The sequence below is a fragment of the Lissotriton helveticus genome, chromosome 8 (assembly GCF_964261635.1).
Source record: "Lissotriton helveticus chromosome 8, aLisHel1.1, whole genome shotgun sequence".
Lineage (NCBI taxonomy): Eukaryota > Metazoa > Chordata > Amphibia > Caudata > Salamandridae > Lissotriton > Lissotriton helveticus.
Genome location: NC_136069.1, coordinates 1,246,066,409 through 1,246,090,725, shown reverse-complemented (window position 1 = coordinate 1,246,090,725; position 24,317 = coordinate 1,246,066,409). Strand labels below are relative to the sequence as shown.

The window sequence follows — 24,317 nt, the reverse complement described above, 5'->3', positions numbered from 1 at the left end:
GATAATACATGTTTTTTAAATTACATCACACAAATAAGAATCAAATTATGGAGCGTAACTAAAACATTAATCATGCCAATTCTTAGAAGATGCTTACCAGAATCATCTTCTGTGTCTGAATCCTCGGTTGTGGTCTGTGTTGTAGGTGGTGGTTCAGCCAATTTCAGGTCATATTTGCCTTCTTTGCCCATTCTGTAAGAGTTTGTGCTTCCAGTATCCCACTGAACTCTGATCCAACCATCTTCCCCTAATTCTCCAATTACACGGCCCAAGCCTGGAGGTGGGCCATCCTAGAAGATCAATGAGAAAAGAGAAACTTGGATTACAAAAAGAATACTGTGCTCCTTCTGCGGACTATTTTTGAAACATCTTAGCCACAAACTAAAACACAAACTTTTTTACATGCCTTTAAGGCACCGAACAAGTGACATTAGTGAAAATGTCAAACGTCACTACTAGGAACACTACATTAATGTAAGAAAAAAAAACTGCAATAGGAACAACCAATCTTTGCAAAAATCCAGGCACATTTCTGTGTAGAATGAGCTTGTTCAATATTACAAAAGGACATATCATGACTGAATCACATCCGTATCACAGAATTTGGTTGGCGCACCATATTGCTCCCTGGTTCGAACTGAAGTTTTCACAATCTTTTTGGCCGGACAGTGACAACAAAGAAAGACGGGCCAAAAGTATGCCCGTGCTTACTGAATTACACCACAAGCTATTTCAAAGTGATCTACACTGCATACATTTCTAGGTATAAACAGTGCAATAACATAAATGGTCATTATTGGACCTTATCTTCAGTAGTGAACAGATTCAAAATTGACCACTCTTTAAGGCAACATAGTGAAAATTATTAAACACTGTACCTTAAGTACATAAGGACCAAGACTTGCATTAAGATATCTTTATTTGTATTTATTAACTAGACTCCTTTCAAGGATTTAAAGATTAATGGCCAACATTATTATCTGAAAGTAAGTTCTATATGTTTGTTTCCTCTGTGGGACTATCAAAGTTCCTCAATGCAATGTATCACAAGAAAAATGTTACCCGTAACAATCAGTCTGCAGTATGAAGGAGGGGGAGGAGAAGGGGGAGGAGAAGAAGGAGGAGGAGGAGGAGGAGGAGGAGGAGGAGGAGGAGGAGGAGGAGGAGGAGGAGGAGGAGGAGGAGGAGGAGGAGGAGGAGGAGGAGGAGGAGGAGGAGGAGGAGGAGGAGGAGGAGAAGGAGGATGAGGATGAGGATGAGGATGAGGATGAGGATGAGGATGAGGATGAGGATGAGGATGAGGATGAGGAGGATGAGGAGGAGGAAGAGGAAGAGGAGGAGGAAGAGGAGGAGGAAGAGGAAGAGGAAGAAGAGGAAGAGGAAGAGGAGGAAGAGGAGGAAGAGGAGGAAGAGGAGGAAGAGGAGGAGGTGGAGGAGGAGGTGGAGGTAGTAATGGTGGTGGTTTTCATAGACAACCTTAGAGAAGATTGCTCTCCTAAGTGACAGTAGTTCAAATTACAAATATTTGGTACTCTGCTCCGTATGGGTCTCTGGATTACAAATTGACCTACACCGTTCGCTGTCTAAGTTCCTTCAACACCACAGGCAGAATATGGAAGCAGATGGACAAGCAGATGTGGAAGTGTTGTCATTCGGACTTTCCTTTTGTTCAGAAGCAAAGTTTATTTACATTCAAATGAGAATTAATTTGTTTAAATTTGTTTGGAAGTTGAAACTTAAAAAGCAAGGGTATGAAGAACAAGTACTAACAACAGCATAACAGAGTATCAACAATTAAAAGAGAGGAGGCTCTATTCAAAGTTTAGAAGGTAAACAAACTAGAAGGAATTGGTAGATTCATTTCGAACTATAACATTACGCATATTGCAGTTAGATCTATCCTGGATACAAAAAGCCATTTAAAAGCGGAATGATCCAGCCATAGGAAAGAAGGTTGCAAGTAGAATTCAGATTACCTAAAGAAGAGCCACATCTATGAGAGATGAGCTAGAAAAAAGTAATATCATTAAGAAGAAAGAACCTTGGCTTAAACTATGGGAGAGTTTTGTAAAATGTGCAAATCATAAGGCATGTGGCTATGGTGAGAATGCTACCTTTATAATGAGTCTCATTATTATTCAGAAGTTTAAGATTGGAAGTCATCTAAATTGTAAAATAGAGTGTGCAGTGTATATTCTGAAAAGACCCTGCCCTAAATTACAAAATTCTGCAGGTTCATTGATGTGTCCTGTAAAGTATAAGAGCAATAAAAAACAATGACTCCAACTACCCAGTGGCACAACATTTTTCACCAAAAACATGATGGTGATACCAGCAAAATTAGATGTAGTGTAATTGATAAAAGAGATCTGAGAGGAGGTGACTGGGAAAGTGCCTTGCACAGGTTAGAATCTTAGTCCATGGTATCCCCTAGTAGCAGGGAACCTTCGGGACTAAATGTCAATGAAGAATTATTATGTCCATCTTTAAGCCTCCCTTTCGATAAGTCTCCTTTTTTGGCATGATGCTTTTGACAATGTTAAAGGGGTTTTTAACATAATTTTAACTGCATTATCATATTTATCTCTCCTTTTCAGATATTACTGATCTAGAGGTCTTACAGAAATGTACTACTTATCAATATTGGGTCGAAATAGATGATAGGAGATAATCAGGATTTCATTTTGATGTGAATTGAGTGAATTTACATAATCTGAATAAGTTTAAAAAAGTATGCATGTAACTTTAATAGATCAGCTAGTATAATGTAAGCCCAATTGGGCATAATTAGGGCACAAGAATGATGAAATAATTAACCTTTTCTGATGTGCTCTTGGAATTTCACTAATTTAGATTACATTAATTATTTGGAACAATTAACTCATGTCATTTCTTCTTCTGTATTTTCTATTTATTTTAATTATTTACATAATATTGAAACAGAAATATCTATCTTCTTTTTTGATTGAATATTGTGATAATGGAAAGGAGAAAGTATGTTTTGTTTTTCTATGTTCACTACGTATACGTGGATGTTTTTTAAGATATTCCAAAACAGCATCACTTATAGTGACCAAGGCTTCAGAGGAGGCCAAAATGTGTTGATGGATGCACCTCCAAATGGTGAATAAATAGTTTGCACTGTAATACGTCCTTTATGTGCTGGCCTTTCTTACTGGAGTGTGACACAGACAGACAAACCCCCTCGCTTGGTGAACTTAAGCTTGATTAAATCCCTGTATAAGTCTAAAATCACCATGAGGCTTGTCTGGATTTGTGCAGGGTGCTACACTTACATAAGTGAGCACCATATACTAAGCCAGCTTATCACAATGGCAGCTTAAGTTGATAATAAAATGTTTTTGAAGATTTGAAGAGCATAAGGGTCAGAAAGGGTGACGGCTAGCTTGCTTGCTTTGACAAGTTCCAGAAATTCAGTCGGTGATGGCTCTGTGAAAGAGTGTAGTTGATATGTTTGCCTTTGGCTGGAGGGTATTGTGGGAAATTGGTCGGGTTTGTTGGCTTCTTGTTGTTTAAGTAGGTATCCGACAAATTTTTCTTAAATGTGTTATGGTTAGTCAGTTTCTCACAAAAATCTTTAGAAACCTTAAGAAATGGGATTGGTAGCTTGTGTCTTTTGGCTTACGGAATTCAGCGTGTATTCTATAGAATTTTTTATTGGCTATTTTGCTGTTGTGGATTAAGTTTGAATAGTATAGTTTTTTTTTGCTTTTTGATTGTTGACTTTTTAAATTCTGAAGTATAGGCTCACCAAATGCGCACACCATCATCTAAAGGGCTGAAACTAGACACCAGGACTTCATATTACATACTCAAGAAAGACCTGGACATAGTAGAGTCAGCAAGGAATGAGCTTATGTCTTGACGCACCAGCACTTTTAATCGCACTACAATGGGAGCAACGGCAGACTGAGATTTTTAAACATGCACTTATACCACTCAGAATTTTAGATTCAAATGTTTGAAATCAGTTACCAGTTTAACATACCAAAATCACAAAAACAACTTGCGCAACATACCAACTGAACCCTAAATGAACTACTTTAAGTAATGATGAACTGATATTTTAATGTTTTTCCAACTTGTGCTACAGCAGTGTCTGACACAGTCTTTTTTATTACCATCAAGAAATTCCATATTTGATATCTATTTGCAACTAGCACGTTATTACTGAACTGAACACTATGTTATGTTTTTTTATATATGTTTCGATCAATTTGTAATGGCCTTTATTCGCTGAGCATAAATAAATAAACTTGAAACTGTAGAAAATGTGTATGCATATCCTGTCTTCGGGGTTATTCGTTTTTGAGCCAGTTGCGTTCAAGCTTAGCATTTTGTTGTTTGATCTTTTTTAAATTTTGCATTCATCCAAGGGGTGTGTTTTCTTTTGTTATGCTTCGATGTCTTCAGAGGACTTGAGAGCAAAAGCTCTCTGGAGTCATCCGTAGACTGTCAGAATTGATGGAAACCAGATCTGAGTTGGAGGTAAGGAGATTTTCTAGTTCCTCCATATTCAGCTCGTTTCGTGGTCAGTATGTGGTTGAGGGTAGGAAGGTTTTATGTGATGGGTTCTGGTGTTTTGTGTTGCAAGGAAATGAGGAAGTTGTCTGATCATATAACAGAAGTAATTCATACGATAGTTAGTGGGTCTGGGTTGTCAACAATTAAATCTGTGTGTCCACAGACTTATGGGGGTTTAGGAATGAGTTGCTGAACTAAGTGTAGTCACAAAGAGTTAAGGCAACCTTACCAAAATGTAGTCAGCAGATTTACTACATTGTGCAATCCTCATCCAGCAGAGATTATAGTCTACTACTCTGAGATATCGAAAAGTAATTGACATATGTGCAAGCAAAAAGGAAAACACAAGTAATAAGACATTCACTTGATACATTCACTTGATACCTGATCTCCCCATTTCCAGTCAACACCTCTCATCACTCTGGTGCCAATTTTCATCATAGTTGCTAACTCTGGTCCAGAAACTGGAAGTTGCACAGGAGTGGTTTCTTTTCTTGACTCTTCCAAAACTGTGGCAGATGGTCCAAGAACGCATGTACTCATATCATCTTCAAAGTTGTCTGAACTGGGACCTAAACAAAGCCATCACAATTGCCATCAAGACAGAGGTACAAAAACAGTTCAGAGCACACAATGACATTTAGCATTAACATTTATGCTAAGACAGGCCTCAGAAAAATACACCATTTGCAATTCTGAATTGGCTACTGACACTGTGTACATGAATGAAAAAAAGTTATTTTAAACAAAATAAACAGGGGCAGAGTGAGATGCTCTGAAAATTGGACCATTCAAAACGTGCTCTCATTGCCTAATAACAAAAGCCAGTTCAAAGGAGGCAGCAGTAAAAAATTTAAAAAATCAAGACTTCGGCAATGCAGATTATCAGTCATCATAAACCAGCAGACATTTGCTTTAACCCAAAGGGAAAATAGCCTAGCATCAATTCGGTTAACACTGGGTAAAAATGTAAATCATAATCATTTAGGCAGATTGCCCCTTGACCTACCAACTTGAGAGGTCATTAGCAGTAGTGTGGTGTCCAATGTTGGGGATACCCAAACAGATGCCAATGAACTGTGTTTATTTAAAGGGACTGCAGAGTTTAGGAAGGTGACATGGAATATGTAGTGTCTCAATTTGTCCTGTTTAGTCCAGCTTTCTACTTATGTTGAGCAGAACCAACACCTCGCTTCTCACCAAGCAGGCTTTCGCTCGGGTCATTCGACCGAATCCGTGGTGCTCGCCGTTCTCGACGAGCTAAAAGCCAAGGCCGACACTAATTCTCCCCAAGCCTTGGTTCTCCTCGACCTGTCCGCTGCGTTTGACACGGTCGACCATAACATTCTTTTAGACCGTGTCAGCGCAGCGGGCATTAGAGGTACTGCCCTTTCCTGGATCACGTCCTTTCTAACAGGACGTTCACAAGCTGTTCACCTCCCTGGCTTTTCTGCCCCTCCCCTCCCGGTGCCCTGTGGGGTTCCCCAAGGTTCCTCTCTCTCTCCTCTTCTTTTCAACCTTTATATTCACCCACTTATCTCTTCTCTTCTTCAGCTGGGGGTCTCGGTGTTCAACTACGCAGATGACCTCCAGCTTGTCTTTGACCTTTCTTCTCCTTCTCACTCCCTATCCTTTTTCCGTTCCACCATGGTTTTTATCTCTGGGTGGATGGGCGCCAATCACCTCAAGCTCAATCCAGATAAGACTGAGCTTGTTCTGACTGGCGGCTCATCCAGCCCTTGGTCCTCTGCTTTCTGGCCCCCCTCCCTCGGTCCCCCTCCCACCCCGGTCGCCTCTGTAAAAACCTTGGGCATCAAGGTCAGCCAGGACCTGTCCATGCACGGCCAGGTCAGCGCTGTCGTATCTTCCTGTTTTCTTTCTCTTCGGTTGATCCGAAAAATTTCTCGTTTCTTTTCCCTTGAATCTCTTAAAATTATCATTTCTGCCCTCATCACTTCCCGCCTTGATTATGGTAATAGCTTGTTCGTGGGCATTCCTGCCTACGAAACCCGCCGCCTTCAAGCAATCCAAAATCAGGCTGCCCGACTCATCTTTCACTTGCCCAAAACTTCTCACATTACTCCTGTCCTCAAATCCCTTCACTGGTTACCTATCCCGCAGAGATCTTTGTTTAAATTAGGGTGCTTTGTTTATCGGGCTCTTGATCGCTCGGCACCGGCGTTCATCAACTCCCTCATTTCCTCCTACACCCCTGTCCGTACTCTCCGTTCATCCTCTTCTGCCCTCCTCACAGTCCCCCGCTTCCGCAAAACTCGCACTGGTGGTTCCAGATTTTCTGTTCTTGCACCCCGGTTTTGGAATTCCCTCCCTCTTGCTATGCGTTCTATTCCCATCTTTTCACACTTCCGTAAAGCACTTAAAACATTCTAGTTCGCTTTGGCCTACCCCTGTTAATATCCTCCCTAGCCTTGCTTGTTCTGTTCCCTAGACTTCTCAGCGCCAGGAAGCCGTTTGGCCATCGTGCGCTCTATAAATAATTTCATTCATTCATTCATTCAGCTATTTAAGGATGAGCGTTAAGCTTCAGGCCTCTCAAGACTCCGTGGTCAAAGGTGTTGAATGCTGCTAATATAGGCCTTGTGTGTAAAGTTTTTGTTTGTCTAAATCCGAAGGTAGGCTTTTGTGGTTGTGGCAGACCTAATGTAGTACATAGAGCTGCCCAACAGTAAAAAAAAAAAAGACAGGGGTGTACTTTGGCTGGACCAGAGTTGGTAATCCAATGGATGCACAAGTATAAGAAGCACAGTCCTAACTGTATACCTCTTGGAGGACTTTATACATTAAGAGGAGCTGAAAGGGCACAGAGGCAATCACTGAATGGAGATAAATTGGGAAGAGGAACCTAGGCTTAAAAGCCTAATGCAGCATGAGTCCTAGACAGGGATGTAAAACACACTATTGCTTTTTTTGGCAAAGTTTTCTGTTGCTACATCTTTCAGAGAGCGGTTCAGATGAGTTACAATTATAGAGCTCCCTCATATATTGACTAAGGACCTTTGTCACAGTTCTCCTGTTCCTGAACTGTGTTTTGCATTGAAAGCAAGAATATAACCATCACCAACAGATTCAGAAACATGAGAGCACATTTCTTTTTGGGTAATATTAAAACAATGTTGAGTTATCAAAGAACAGAAAATGTATATAAAGTGCTCATCTTTTCTTGAGGGTTATCTGTATAGGACGTGCAAGAAATCTCCATCAGTAGAGACCGGTTGATGACATTTAGGGCAGAGAGCATGTTTGTGCGCTTTCTGCTCCTGCTATGCTCAAAACCAGAGGCAACTGAAAGGCTGAGATGCTTTTACTTGTCTGAATCTGCACGATTTGTTCGCAATACCACAACTCTTTGCCTTATCCCACAGGACTGGGAAACAGATGTTATTCCTAGAACAACACGTGCTAGACAACCAGTAAGATAAGACCAATGCCAGATGAGTCCGGTAAACGCAACCAATTTTAGGTTTCTGAAACCCTTGGGCATTACAAAAGTTAGGCCACACAAGCATCTTTGGGACACATTGATATGTCCTGGGGAATCATATAATAAATAAATACCTTGGGGTGAAGCCCCCGTGTTAAACTGTGTGTAGAATTGGGATGAAGCTTAGTGTAGGGAAATAAAGACTTTTTTCAGAGTTGTAGCAGCCAGGGCTTACTTAGGTCTGAGAGCCTTCCCCAAGCCCGGAATTTCTATCTGTGAAGAAAAATTATGTTTGTCCGCTGGTCAGTGTGATAAGAGGTTTAAGAGCTTTCAACTTCTAAAAGTCTAAGCCCCAAAAAGCAGAGGCACAAAAAAAATTTTAAGCTTAAAACAATACATCCACAATGCATAGTCACGTTGTGTAGTTAGATACCAGCCACTGTAGGAACGTTAAGTGCACAGGTTTCTGAGAAACAGGATCACATTCCTTAAACCAATGAATGGCAGCATACGCAGATGAATCTCATGCGAGCGTAAGGAGAGCCCTACGCTACCAGGTCCCCACACTTGTCAGCACGCTGAGTTAAATATAGAATAGTGAACATTTTGATTAAACTACGAAATAATAAGGTGTGCAGGTTCACCCTATCACACACTCAGCATACGCAGATGGCCAGAATCTAATTGGGAAGCAGCTGGTAAGAAAAAATATCAAGGCCACCAAGAAATATAATGAAGGTAAAATAGGGGTTTGCACAGGCTATGCTCAAACTGATTCAGATACCTAAAGAGGAGAGAAAGGACTAGAGCATCTGTGTTATGAAAAGTGAAAAAAGGTGTTTGTGGAACCCTGGGCAAATGGGATTACAGGATAGTGTCTGGTGGGTAACAGTCATTTACCAGTGATGATCCAACTTCGAACCTCGGACGGAATGGGCTACTTTGATTAGTGGAAGGAAGAGAAAATGCATGAGGTTATCCACCCTGCAACAGATTGTGCAGCTGAAGGAAATTCTACATGGAGAGTTCCATGGCTCACATTGACCTGTTTAAGAATATATATTTTTTTTTAGGTAATATCAGAATGTGGTCTTCATTTCAGAGTTGTACCGAGATTACACTGCTTTACTGAACTGATTTGTTAAAAACAGAGCCCAATATTCGATATAAGAAACTCTGAGAAACTGGACGACAAAGGAAAGGAAAGGGTTTAAACCTCACTGATCCTTGTGGCCAATATGTAAGCCACTGAGAATGCAATGTACCAAGACTAATGTTGCAAATCTTGCTTACACATATTTTAAAAGGTGGGCCCATCAATATGGAGATTACAATGTGACATTACTGAGGATGAGAGGATCCTGTACAAGATGGTGTTTAAAGATTTCATAAATCATTTATTTTTTATTTTTTGAGGGAATTTTATATAGCGCAAACTTGACCAGAATGTATCAGAGGGCTTTACATGAGCACCAGTTATGTTACAGACTGGCACATTCATTTTCGAAAGGCGCAGGGTGATTAAGTGATTTGCCCAGAATCACAGGAAGTTGAGCGGCCACATATTCTCCCTTTATTCTTACTTGGAAGGGTGAAATAAGATGTCTCTGAAGAACATGACTTGCATGTGGTAAACAAAGGCAAGCAAATGCATGTTAGTGAAAGGACATGGAAGGCCTGATACAGCAAAATAGAAACAAATGTTGTAGTACCATCTCTTCCTGACATGTTTTTTGTCATGCTATTGTTCAAATCCTTTCGCAGAACCTCGTCCATCTGAAAGCATAGGATGCTCTTATCAATGCCTTTTTAGCTCTATTGAGGATGATAATACCGTGGGAAGAACGGTACTGAAGGTATTCAGGAGCAAATCTGTCATATTCAGTGATAACAGGTAGTGATGGTCTGTGCTGCCATTTGTCCTAGACGTACGAGTTACTTACCTTCGGTAATGATATATCTGGTAGAGACGATTCTAGCCGCAGATTTCTTAATGTAGAATTATCCCCAGGCGTGAGACTGGATCCGGTAAGGAATATGTATGCTACTTACCAGTATGCATCTGTTCTTGGCATGTAGGGCTGCTGATATTGATATCTATGCATAGATCGCCGCCTAGTGTTGGGTCCGGATGATTGCACATTGTTGTCCTGGAAGAGTCTTCGAAGTATCACGAGATAGGTGGCTCTACCCCTGGACTACAGTGCGCATGGGCATCCCCTCCATGCTCATATTGTTTTTCGCCATTGTGGCAGAGATGGAGTGTGATATAGTAAGTGATGACCATGCGTTAGAATAAGTGTGAGTGCTACAGCTGCGACAGGCACCGGGGAGGAGGGCGGGCGATTTAAATATCAGCAGCCCTACATGCCAAGAACAGATGCATACTGGCAAGTAGCATATTCCGTTCGAGGCATGTGGGCTGCTGAATTTATATCTATGCATAGAATAAATAGTACTACCCTCCTTATTGGCGGTTGCCCGTGCCAGCTGCAGCAGTGTGAAAGAGAGTTCTGAGAACAGCCTGACCTACAGCAGCTTGCTGTTTTGAGTGTACATCCATGCAGTAGTGTTTGGTGAATGTGTGTATGGTGGGCCATGTAGCTGCTCTACATATGTCCTCTAGAGGAATGTTACCTAGGAAAGCTATGGATGCCCCTAATTTGCGTGTGGAATGCGCTCTTGGGGGAACTGTTAACGTGCGTTTAGCCTTTTGATAACAGATCTGGATGCACTTAACAATCCATCTGGCTATACCGGATTTAGAGATTGGGTTGCCCTTGTTCTGTGGAGAGAAGGCAACGAACAGTTGTTTAGTTTTCCTGAAGTCTTTAGTCCTGTCTATGTAATACAGGAGAGCCCTTTTAACATCAAGTGTGTGTAGTGCTCTGTCTGCCACTGAATCAGGATTTGGGAAGAATACAGGTAGTTCGATAGTTTGGTTAATGTGGAACTGTGACACTACCTTGGGCATAAACTTGGGGTTGGTGCGGACCACAACCCTATTAGCATGAATTTGAATGAAAGGCTCCTGAATAGTGAGGGCTTGCAGCTCGCTAACTCGTCGTAGCGACGTAATTGCGACCAGAAAAGCCACTTTCCATGTGAGAAATTGTATCTCACAAGAGTGAAGAGGTTCAAATGGCGGGCCCATGAGCCTGGTGAGGACTATGTTGAGGTTCCAGACCGGCGAAGGCGGGTGTCTTGGGGGAATGACCCTTTTCAGTCCCTCCATAAAAGCTTTAATGGCTGGAACCCTGAAAAGGGATAGGTGCTGTCTATTTTGAAGATAAGCCGCCATTGCAGCTAAATGTATCCTGATGGAACTATACACTAGATTACACCTGTATAGGTGCAGCAAGTAACATATGATGTTTTGCGTGGAAGCATCAAGCGGATTTATGTTATTATTGGAGCAATAGATAACAAAACGCTTCCATTTTGCCGCGTAGCAGGCCCTGGTGGTAGGTCGCCTAGCCTCCTTTATGATGTCCATACAGTCAGGAGGCAGGTTCAGGTAGCCAAACTCTATGACCTCAGGAGCCATATTGCTAGGCTCAACTGCTGCGGATCTGGGTGCTGAATGTCTCCATGGCTCTGAGTGAGGAGACTGGGGGTGAGTCTTAGGCGCTGGTGGGAAACCACGGAAAGTTCTAGGAACATGGTGTACCACGCCTGCCTTGCCCACGTTGGAGCAACCAGGATGAGCGTCATGGAGTGTTTCCTCAGTTTGCGTGCTACCAGTGGTATGAGTGGTGCTGGAGGAAAGGCGTACGCAAATTTGTTCGACCAGTTCATCCATATCGCATTGCCCTGAGACTGCGGGTGTGGGAACCTGGCGGCGAAGGTGCGGCATTTTGCGTTTTCGTATGTGGCGAAGAGGTCTATCTCTGGATGACCCCACAGCTGGAAATATGGTTGGAGCACTGAGGGATGTATCTCCCACTCGTGCATCAGATGGCTGTGTCTGCTGAGCAAGTCCGCCATCTGGTTGTCCTTGCCTGGGAGGTGTTCCGCCATGAGGAACATGTTCCTTTGAATGGCCCACTTCCACATGCTCTGGGCTAGATGGGACAACTGTGGAGAGTGTGTCCCTCCCTGCTTTTGGATGTAATACATCGCAGTCATGTTGTCCGTCCGGATCAGCACGACTTTGTTGCAGAGATGCAACTTGAATGCCTTCATAGCCATGAAGATTGCCATCAGTTCCAGTAGGTTGATGTGCATCTTCCGCTGTTGCGGTGTCCATAGTCCCTGCACTGTATAGTGGAGGACATGCGCTCCCCAGCCCTGGAGAGATGCGTCCGTTGTCAGTACTATCTGTGGTACAGGCTCTTGGAACGGTCGTCCCCTGCAAAGGTTGTGTGTGTTCCACCAATGCAGAGAGTTGTATGCACGACCGGTCACCAACACTAGGTCTTTTAGCTGTCCTTGAGCCTGGTTCCACTGGCGCGCCAAGCATTCCTGAAGCGGACGCATGTGTAGCCTCGCGTGGGGGACTATGAAGATGCAGGAGGCCATCATGCCTATTAGTTGCATGAACACCTGCGCTGGGAGTAAGTGCTGTGGCCTGAATCAACACTTGCATGCTGTTGACTCTCGCTGCGTTTGGTTGCGCTGTGGCAGCGAGCGTGTTGATTTCCGCGCTTAGGTACTGCTGTACGTGTGCGGGGTGAAGATGGGACTTCTGGTAATTGAGCGAAAATCCCAGACTGTGTAGGAGGTGAAGTGTGCGGGACATGTGGTCGGCACACTGCTGGGCTGACTTTGCCTGTACAAGCCAGTCGTCCAGATATGGATAGACATGGACGTGTTGTCTCCGAAGATGCGCGGCTACTGTTCCTAAGCACTTCATAAACACTCTGGGGGCCGTAGTGACCCCGAAAGGCAGGACCTTGAACTGGTAATGCTGGTTGTTGATGGTGAACCTGAGATATTTCCTGTGACTGGGGTGAATGGGAATGTGGAAATAGGCATCCTTCAGATCTAATGTTGCTAGAAAATCTCCTTGACTGAGCAACAGCAGAACTTGCTGCAGCGTGAGCATGTGAAAGTGTTCTGACAGGATGTATTGCTTTAGAGGTCTGAGGTCTAGAATGGGCCGGAGAGACCCGTCTTTCTTTGGGATTAAGAAGTACAGTGAGTACACCCCTGTACCCTGTTGCTCTAAAGGCACGAGTTCTATGGCGCCTTTTTGCAGCATGGAGATGACTTCTTGCTGCAATAAGTGCATGTGCTCGGCGGACATAGGACGGTGCCTTGGGGGTATGTTGGGTGGAGTGGAGGTCAGTTCTAGACAATAACCATGTTGCATAAGTTGTCTCACCCACCTGTCTGTGGTAATGCTTTCCCAGACTGGCAGGAACTGCTGGAGTCTCCCCCCGATCGGTGTTATATGGTCGGGGCGCAGTGACAAGGCGTCACTGCTTGTTAGTGGCGGAGGATCTGGTATTATTATTTCCACATCCTCTGCCCTTGCTGCTGTTCCCACGGTATCCACCCCTATTGTTCTTGTTATAGGTGGTTTGTGTGCCTCCCTTGGTGTATTGAGCTTGTTGCGACGCTTGTCCTTTTGAAGCTCCCCTGTTACCGGAGCGACGAAAGGAACCGCCCCTGAACTGCTGAGACTGCAGAGCTCCCATGGATTTCACAGTTTCAGTGTCCTTCTTAATCTTCTCAAGAGTGGTGTCTACCTCCGGACCAAACAGGAAGTCAGGGTTTACTGGTTGATTGAGCAGGGTAGTTTGGATCTCAGAGATGCGGAGCCACGCATGCCTCCTGAGCATAACGCTAGTGTTTATGGCCCTAGCTGCTGTGTCGGCTGCATCCAACGCGCACTTAATGGACGCGTTGGAGATTAACTTCCCTTCTGGTATAAGCATTTCTGCTCCCTCCTTATAAGCATTTGGCAGGTGTTGCAGTAACTGCTCTAACGTGTCATAGTGTGCCCTGTCATATCTTGATAACAGGGCTTGGGTATTGGAGATTCTCCAAATATTAGCAGCTTGAGCTGCTACACGTTTTCCAGAGGCCTCCAAGATCTTGGATTCTTTGTCCGGAGGAGGAGCATCACCCGTTGTCTGAGAGTTCGCCCTTTTGCGAGCATTAGCCACCACTAAGGAGTCCAGTGGGAGTTGGCCCTTAATGTAGGTAGGGTCCACGGGCGCAGGCCGGTACTTCCTCTCAATTCTTGGGTTCACCACCCGTGCTTTAGTGGGCTCTTTAAAAATGTCACTTGCATGTTTGAGCACACCTTTGAGCATAGGAAAAGTTTTGATAGACCTTTCTAATGTGGAGAATGTATCAAAAAGAAAGTCTTCTTCCACGGGGTCAGCGTGCATATCTACGTCATGGTTATGTGCCGCCCTCTCAATGAGCTCGTTGAACGCAGCAGTATCTTCAGTAGGCGAAGGCTTGATAGCATATGAAAGAGTATCAGAGGTGTTGTGTGGGTCAGCAGGGTCCACGGTGTCAGCCCACGGCTGGGACTCATCTTGATCAGTATCAATGGGATAGTTAAACTGGTCCTCATTGTCCCCTCCTTCCACATCCTCAGTGATATTTGTGGGAACGTAGGCATAGTTCTGACCATATGATTGCATGGGCTCAAAAAGTATAGGAGAGGTGGTAGAGTCTCTCTTTTTCTTTAGCGGTATCCGATAATGTTCCATAGGCGCCTCAGGCCTGATCTTACGCTTGTAATTAGTGAGTCGACCTGATTCGGAGTCAATGTATAATTTCGACTGGTTGTCGCGGGACGGTGGCTGGAACACAACGTCTTCCGTCCGAGGCTGACTGGTTGCAGCAACTGACGTCGACTTGGTAGATCCGGTAGCCTGTGTATGTTGAACAGTTTGAGGCCATGCTGTCGGGGATAGTCCGAACTTTATCGGCGCCGTAAGCGTCGGCGACGGACTGACTGCCTTCGATGGAGGCGGTGTCTTCGATTCGACCGACTTTGACGGTTTAGTGCCTTTGAGGCCTTGCGTCGATTCAAGCTGTTGTTGCGCTGCAGGAACGCCCTTGTGCTTCGACGCGGTAGGGTCTTTCGATCCGACTTTTGGCTTCGGGTCGAAGGCCTTGACCAACAGCGGCTTCTTCAACTTCGGATCGATGGTCTTCTGGGCTTCGAGTCCTTCGGAAGAGCCGCCATCTTTGGAGCCAGAAGTCGACGTCGACGGGAGCGTGACGTGCTTCACTGTAGACACAGGCGTAGTCGATCCGATCTTCGGTTCGACGCCCCCTTTCGACCCAGAGGGGTCGATCAAACGTTTCGACTTGGAAGGTTCCGAAGTCGTCGAGCCGATGGTTGTTTTAACCAGTGTCGGTTTCGATTTCGTGTCTTTTTCTTTCGGTTTCGATTACTCCACTGAGCGTGGGCGATCGACCGAGGGCTCTTTGGAAATGTTCTTAGTCGGGCCTTGAAGCGGGACTAGAGAACGGTGTTGAAGATCTTGGCTAAGGCCTTCCGGCGATGCCTCGAACTGGGCCACGGAAGAGTCTTTATGGGGCCCCGCTACTGCGGTTGGGCCTAGCTCCTCGCTGGAGTCGTCGTTGACGGCTCCGATAGGTTGTACGTCGTCTCCTACCTCGACGATGTCTTCATCATGGACGTATAGTTCTTCCTCGTCCTCGTTGTAGGTGGAGTCCGGCTCCGACGCGGGATCAGAGTGCTCCGGATCCTCTTCTTGTACATGTTCTTCGTCGTCACCACCGAAGATGTTTTCCGGGTCTGGCGCCGATTCTCGCGCCGACTGTCGTGCCGCGCGTCGAAGACGGAGAGTTTTCTTCGACCTGAACTTCGAACAGGCCATGCAGCTGGCCTCGTCGTGGTCCGGTGAGAGACTTTTGTTGCACACCGGGTGCACGTCGATGTGGGGATATTTTGAGTTGCAGACGGGGCAGCGCTTGAACAGACTCCGTTCCATCGTCGATCGTCGAGGAGCCTTTGGTGTCGAAAGGCAAAAAGTCTTTCGAAGTCTAGTTCTAGGAACTGGAAAGGTAAAAAGGCACCGAACGAAAGACAATACCGACGCCCCTAAGGCCTTCTGGCCTCAAAGAACAAGTTACTTACCTTCGGTAATGATATATCTGTAAGAAACAGTAGTTAGTATTAGATTCCTTACCTTAGAATATACCCAGGCGTCAGTCTGGATCCGGAAACTTTTGCGTAGCAGTACCCCTGCGCGTCGGTAGGCGTCGTCTGCAGGCGTCTCCTGCGGCTCCGCGTCCGTCGTCGGCGTCGTGCGCCGTGATGACGTCGCTGGAGTATATAGACGCCGCCTCCGCGCGCTGACGTCAGTTCTTTGTACATAGCTTTTCCGCGCCAGAACAGGCAGAGCCATGCGAGAACCAACACTGGTGCCATTTGAAACTAGGGCCCTGAAAGGGATGTCCTTAACCCTAGGTATCAGTTCGCAGAACGGGGAGGATGGGCGGGGCGGTAAGGAATCTAATACTAACTACTGTTTCTTACAGATATATCGTTACCGAAGGTAAGTAACTTGTTCATCTGAAAGAAACAGGTTAGTATTAGATTCCTTACCTTAGAATAGATACCCCAGCAATACCAACCCCGGTGGTGGGTCTGCGAACCAATACAATCCTACACCAGAAAGTCCTGGAGGACCGAACGGCCAAAGAAGCCATCCCTCCGGACTTGACTGTCCAGGCAGTAGTGCCTCGCAAAGGTGTGCAGCGAGGCCCACGTAGCCGCCTGGCAAATGTCCTGCAAAGGGACTCCCCGGCCCAGGGCAGTAGTAGCCGCCGTGGCCTGAGTGGAATGGGCCCTCAGCCCAACAGGAGGCTCCTTCCGAGCCAAAGAGTAGCACGCTTTGATGCACAGAACGACCCACCGAGAGATGGTCCGTTTATGTACCGCCCGTCCCTTCTTCGCACCCACGTAGCCAACAAACAGTTGGTCATCCACCCGGAACTGGCGTGTGCGATCCATGTAAAATGAAAGCGCACGTTTTGGGTCCAGACGATGGAGCCGCTCTTCATCCTTTGAAGGATGCGGAGGCGGGAAGAAGGAGGGTAAGGTGATGGACTGCCCGATGTGAAAAGCAGAAACTACTTTGGGCAGGAAAGAAGGTCTAGTTCTCAGAACCACCTTGTCTGGATGAATGGACAGGAAATGAGGTTTGACAGAAAGAGCCTGGAGCTCACTCACTCTCCTGGCAGAGGTGATGGCAACCAGGAAGGCCGTCTTTAAAGTCAGGAGACGGAGAGGACAGGAATGAAGCGGCTCAAAGGGAGCGCACATCAAGAAAGTCAGAACCAGGTTCAAGTCCCACTGAGGCATCACGAACGGAACAGGTGGATACATGTGCGTGATGCCCTTCAAGAATCTCGTTACAATAGGGGACTTGAACAAAGAAGGTTGATCAGGCAGCCTCAGAAAGGCCGAAAGGGCAGAAAGGTAGCACTTGATAGTGCCCAGAGCAGAGCCCTGCTGGGCAAGAGAGAGAAGAAAGAGGAGAACCTCGGAGAGAGGGGCAGAAAGGGGATTCACAGCCTTTGCTGTGCACCATGCCACAAATCTGTTCCACCGGCAGGCGTATACCGACTTTGTGGAGGGACGCCTGGCTGCCAGAACCACATCACAAACTTCAGGAGGCAAGTCAAATGGCCTCAACTGTCGCCGCTCAATCTCCACGCATGGAGGTGGAGACTGGACAGGTTCGGGTGGAGGACCGTCCCCTGTTGCTGCGACAGAAGGTCCTTCCGAAGGGGCAGGCGGATCGAGGGACCGACTGACATGCTGAGTAGCTCGGGATACCAGTACCTTCGAGCCCAGTCCAGAGCCACAAGGATAACTTGGGCCGGTCGCGCCTGATCTTCTTCAGCACTCTGGGCAGAAGTGGTATAGGCGGAAAGGCGTACAACAGACCGCAGCTCCACTCGCGCCGAAAGGCGTCGCCGTGCGAGTGCCGTCTTGGAAACTCCAACGCGCAGAACTGATGACATTGAGCGTTCTCTTCTGTGGCGAATAGATCTAACCAAGGCTCTCCCCATTGCAGAAAGAGGCCTTTCGCCACGTCCGAGTTCAGACGCCATTCATGATCCACCGAGCACCGACGGCTGAGTTCGTCCGCCCTGGCGTTCAGAGAACCTGCCAGGTGTTGAACCGTCAGAGTCACGCCCTGACGTTCCAGCCATTGCCAGAGACGTAGAGCCTCCTGGCAAAGGGTCCACGACCCCACTCCGCCCTGCTTGTTGCAGTACCACATGGCGGTGGTGTTGTCCGTGAACACCTGCTCTACACTCCCGTTGACAAATGGGAGGAATGCCTTCAGTGCTAGGCGAATCGCCCGCAGCTCCAACATGTTGATATGGAGCCGGGACTCCGTCGGAGACCAGATGCCTCTGATCTCCGCCTCTCCCAAGTGGCCTCCCCAGCCCTGGAGGGACGCGTCCGTCACAACTACGTGCTCCGGTTGGGGAAGGGAGAGGGATCTGCCTCTGACCCAATCGCGGTCCGTAAGCCACCACTGCAGTTGTCTCGCAGTGCCCTCCGAGATCAAGACATGGTCGGACAAGTTGCCCTGATGCTGGGCCCACTGAAACTTCAGGTCCCACTGCAGAGCCCGCATCCGCCACCGGGCGTGATGCACCAGAAGGATGCAGGAAGCCATCAGCCCCAGCAGCCGCAGCGTCAACCTGACCGAAACCCGGGATAACGGCTGAAAGATGGGAATCAAGGCCTGTATATCCCGGACTCGCCGTTCCGGAGGATAAACCCGAAACTGCGCCGAGTCGAGAACCGCTCCGATGAAAAGGAGCTTTTGAGAGGGACACAGGTGTGATTTCGGCACATTGATGGAAAACCCCAGCTCGTGCAGGAGGTCTGCCATCATCTGAAGGTGGTGGACGACTGTTTGGGGCGAGCCCGCCTTCAACAACCAGTCGTCGAGGTAGGGGAAGACTGAAACCCCTAACCGGCGCAGATGAGCTGCGACCACCGCCATCACTTTCGTGAACACCCGTGGGGCGCTGGTAAGGCCGAATGGGAGCACGATAAACTGAAAGTGCTCGTGGCCTACCGTGAACCGTAGGTAACGCCGGTGGGCCGGCAGGACGGGGATGTGAAAATACGCATCCTGCAAGTCCAACGCTACCATCCAGTCTAGTGGGTCTAGAGCAGCCAAGACCTGAGCCAAAGTCAACATCTTGAACTTCTCCTTCCGGAGGAAGCCGTTGACGTTCCGTAGATCCAAGATAGGACGTAGGCCCCCTTTGTCCTTCTTGGGCACCAGAAAGTAGTGGGAATAGCAACCACACCCTACTTCTGGCCCAGGAACGCGCTCGATGGCCCCCTTGGCCAAGAGGGCCGTAACTTCCCCCTGCAGAAGTGTCAAGTGGTCCCCCGACACACGGTGGTTCTGCGGTGGCATGGCTGGAGGAGAGGTCTCGAAGGGGAGGGAGTAGCCCCTTCGGACGAGCTGCAGCACCCACCTGTCCCGATGTGATCGTGCGCCAGTGGCAGAGGTGATGGCGAACCCTGCCGCCTACTGGCGTCACATGGGCCTGAAAGCACGGACTAGGAGGATTTAGAGGCGGAAGCTGCGGGGGGAGGTGTGGCCTGACCTCGCCGCTGTCCCCGACCGCCACCACGGCGGTTCCCACAGCCGCCGCCGCGTTGAGAAGTCTGTTGCGGCGCGTGGCTGGCAGCACGTGTGGGACCGCCCCTTCCGTGGCCACGAAAGGAGCGAAACGAACCAGTTTGCTGGCGCTGGGTCGAGAGACCCAAGGACTTGGCCGTGACCCTGGAGTCCTTGAAGCGTTCCAGCGCGTGGTCCGCTTTGTCGCCAAACAGGCGACAGCCATCAAACGGCATGTCCATCAATGCATTCTGGACATCTGCCGAAAAATTGGCGGACCTCAGCCAGGCGTGGCGACGAATCGCCACCGTCGTGGACATCGCTCTGCCCAGTGAGTCGGTCGTATCAAGACCACACCGTATGAAGTATCTCGCTGCGTCTCGGCCCTCAATCATAGCCTTGCCGAGCTTAGCCCGTACCTCCTGCGGGCATTCAGGCAGCGCTTCCGCGACCGTATCCCACAGAGAGTGGGTGTAGCGGCCTAAGAGGCATGCGGTGTTGCAAGACCGCAGTCCCAGACTCAGGGACGAAAAGACCTTCTTACCATACTGGTCGTACCTCTTAGATTCCCGGTCGGGCGGGGCCGACGGGAATGCGGACTGGGAAGTCGAGGCCTGGATCACCAGGCTCTCAGGGGTGGGATGGGTGGACAAGAACTTTGGGTCATCCGTACACGGACGGTGGCGTCTGGCCACGTTCCTGTCAACAGGCGAACCTGAAGCGGGCCTGGACCACGTGCCCAAAAGAACGTCAGTCAAGGCCTCATTGAACGGCAGCAGTGGCTCCTGTGGCCATGACTGCGGTTTGAGTACCTCAGTGAGGATGTTAGTCCTCACGGCCGCGACAGGGAGCTCAAGGTTTAAGGCCTTGGCAGCCTTCATCAACACCACTGAATAAGCAGCCCCCTCCTCGGTAGCCACGGTAGGAGGCGAGACAAAGCCAGGGTTGGGGGAGTCATCCAGACCACTGGCGTCACCCAAGTCACCTGTCCAGTCCACGTCATACTGACACTCGCGGGTCAGAGCGTCCTCAGACGCCTCCCAACCCTCTCCATAATCTACATCCTCACCATATTCTGAGTCAACAATGTAGACCGGCTCCTCGGGGTCAATGGGCCCCCTCGGCGTCGGGCGACGCCGGTCCGACTCCGCGTCCGGAGTCGGAGAGGGAATGGGGGTGGTGCCGCCCGGAGCCGGCGCCGGAGCCCCGGCGCCGCGCGGAGGCGGCACCATGGGTTGCCCCGATGGAATCGGCGCCGGAGAGGCCGGTGGACCGGCCAGCGTCGACCCTGAAGGGCCCTGCGGCGCCGGGGCCGGAGCCGCCGGCGGCGGCGTCGGGGCCGGAGCACCCGACGGCGTCGGGGCAGGAGCACCCGAACCGCTCGGGCCCCCGGACGGGACCACCGGGCCCGCAGGCGCCGTAGGCCCCGTCGGAGGAGACAGCGCCCTCATGGCCATGAGGAACGCCTCTATCTCCTCGCGCGACCCGGCTTGCCCAGGGACCGCAGGGTATGGAGCAGGCCGCGCCGGCGACTCACGCGGAGCCGCGGGGGTGGGGCCACCAGAGCCCCCGGCCGCATCGCGCGAGCGTCGGGGGGAGTCGGGGGTACGATGACGACGCCCCGACTTCTTGTGCTTCCTACCTGAGGGACAAGATGAATGGTGACGGCTCTCGGAGCGCTCGTGACGGCTCCCTCGATCGCTCCCTCGACTTCTGTACGGACCGGGACCGCTCACGGCGCGGGGCCGACACCTGGAGCTCGAGTAGCTTGCGGGACCGCTCCCGTCTAGCTTTACTCGTCAAGGCCCGGCAATCGACGCAGTCGTCCACGCCATGGTCTGGGCCCAGGCACCGGAGGCAGAGTCGGTGATGGTCCGTGACCGACATCGTGCGGTCACACCCGTCACAATTCTTAAAACCGGGCATCCTACCGGCACCTTAAGTAATAAAGATAAAATTCAAAACTTTGGTCAAAAGACCAGAGTACTGCTCTTCGGATCTGCGCTAACTGGCGCGGAAAAAAGAACTGACGTCAGCGCGCGGAGGCGGCGTCTATATACTCCAGCGACGTCATCACGGCGCACGACGCCGACGACGGACGCGGAGCCGCAGGAGACGCCTGCAGATGACGCCTACCGACGCGCAGGGGTACTGCTACGCAAAAGTTTCCGGATCCAGACTGACGCCTGGGTATATTCTAAGGTAAGGAATCTAATACTAACCTGTTTCTTTCAGATAAAGAGTATATTACGAACGTGAGTTAAGAAGTACATCCGAACCCAATGGCGGAAAAAAACAATCTGAGCATGGAGGGGATGCCCATGCGCACTGTAGTCCAGGGGAGGAGCCACCTATCTCGTGATACTTCGAAGACTCTTCCAGGACAACAATGTGCAATCACCCGGACCCAACACTAGGCGGCGATCTATGCATAAATATAAATTCAGCAGCCCACATGCCTCGAACACTTTGCTACAGCATCCCTGCGTGCCGGCATCACGCGCCGCCGCCCGGGCGTCGTCTGCATACGTGATGTCAGCGAGGTCACTCAAGTCCCACCCCGGCGCACCTACGTCAGTTTTCTTTGGAGAACGTTTCTGTGCCACAACGCGGAGCCATCAGACAAAACTGTGGGAGTATGGGAACAGTGTGAGAAAGAGCAGAAACAGTAATGGTGACAAACAACACCATAAGGAGCAGTATCCACACTGCAGTACCCAAAGGCAGGGAGAAAGGGAAAGAACAGAGCAGTCACCCTACCAGTATGTAGACAGCCCCCCCCCCCCCGGAGACAAGGAACACATGTAAAATGTCATAACGACATGTAGCTGGACTACAACCCCAAACAAAAGCAATGAAGGAGAACCAGTTCCAAGACCAGCAGCAACAACAAACCTCAAAGGTAAATCCAGGCCAGAATGCCACACACCCCCAAACAAACAAAAGGCACATGCATGGCCAGAGGACCCCAACCCAGAGGACAGCAGAGAGGCCATAACCCTAGCGACAAAAAAGGGAGAAGGAGGGAGAAGGAGGAAGGGAGAGGGTGAAGGCAAGTCCCAATCCCGAGGCAGCCAGAGCAGAGGGCACAAGAGTACCTCTAAACCTATCCTCCAACGTGCCAAAGAGGAGGAAAGTAACAAGCAGCAAGACAAATCATCCTGTCAAAAAGAGCAAGGGGAAGCACACACAGAAGACATAGCCACCCCCGGGAGGCGAGTGCAGAAGACCATACCAAGGGTCCTCGCAGAACGGGGAGGAACGGCGGGCCGTGAAGGAATCTGCGACTAGAATCGGCTTTACCAGATACATCATTACCGAAGGTATGTAACTCATACATCTGATAGGGACTACTAGCCGCAGATTCCTTAACGTAGAATAGATACCCTAGCCAAACCCACGGTGAAGGAGGGTCTGTGAGAGTACCCCACCAGCCTGGACGTAACAGAGGGTCCCACAGGGGACGAGTCCAACGGACAGGCCGAGGAGCCCTGTCCCCCTAGGCAAGGGGAACCACTACAGTCAGAACACCACCGACCCCAAGGGGGATGGGGGAATAAGAAAAGAAGTAAAGGAGGAGGAGCTACGCTAGCAACCACGATGGCCGCTTGGGCTCCCGGCTCTGCCGACCTCCGTATCCTGCCAGAAGATCCTGTCAATAATCCTGATTTAATGCCCTACCCCCGTGTAGATGAACCGCTGCTGACTCCGACGGTACAATTCCGAAGATTTAATTCGTTTGGGTGACGGAGCTGCGTCGTGTGGAAGTTTGCGGCCTAATCCAGCAGGAGAGCCGGGGCCTCGAGTTTTGCTCTGCCCGTGTCGTAGTGGAACATCGGCCTTGGGAGCCAGTCAGGGTCCGGTCTACCGTAGTGGAGGATTTTTCTTTGCCCGATCTCGACGGCGCTCATTTTGCCTGATCCACATCGAGGGAGGAGTGACGTGGCACGACAGTAACCGGGGGTAGAGGTACTGACCCTCGGACCCGGTGTTACTCGGCCGGGTTTCGGTGGGTCGGGGTCTTCGCTCGAGCTGCATATTGTTGCCGCAGGATCCGGTCAGCCCCCTCCGACGCCGTCCGTTCCGCTCCCGTCTGTTCCCCCCGGGGAAGCCGGCTCCTCGGGGGCAGTGCACATGATCGTTGCGGAGCATGGAGAGATGGATCGGACGGAGAGTGAGCCGTCGTTGCAGACCATAATGGCAGCCATCGGGGCATTTCATATATATGTGGATGCCCTGCTTCACAAGATGATGACGGGCTTATTGGCTATGGAATACGTGGAACCGGACCCTGCTACATCACAGGTATTATCAAAAGCTGCGATTTCGACTGCGACCATCTTGATTCTGGACGAGGACCCCGTGCGACAAGACGAGCAGCAACCCTTGGTCGGTCTCTTGGAAAATCCCAAACCCAGTGTTTTGCACGTATCGACCTGCTTACCATCATTGCTAACTTTGAGGAAACCGATTTGCGCCCCCTCCCTGGAGAATTCTTTGGGTGACTGTCCCTGGACTTCTGTTTCATCCTCTCCCTCTTTAGTGACTTTACGATCTTGGATTAAACCACATTGGGACTGTCCGTCCGTGAGGGAGTGTTCCTACGCTGCTGAAGTTCTTGGCCACTTGCTGACTCTGAATTGTATTGTATTGCGTTTATTCAGACTCTTTTTTCACCTTGATTCTCCTGCTGAAGTGATGGGAGGGGTTCACACAAAGGTTCGGAA

General features: G+C 49.0%; 1 protein-coding gene across 1 annotated transcript in view; it reads right to left on the bottom strand.

Moving 5' to 3' along the window:
• Window positions 1-24,317, bottom strand: part of HERC2 (HECT and RLD domain containing E3 ubiquitin protein ligase 2) — a 1,611,099-nt gene that overhangs the window by 1,163,226 nt on the left and 423,556 nt on the right. Inside the window, 2 exon segments of the mRNA XM_078658234.1 lie at window positions 98-290; window positions 4,930-5,117. Coding sequence (XP_078514360.1) covers window positions 98-290; window positions 4,930-5,117 — 381 coding nt within the window.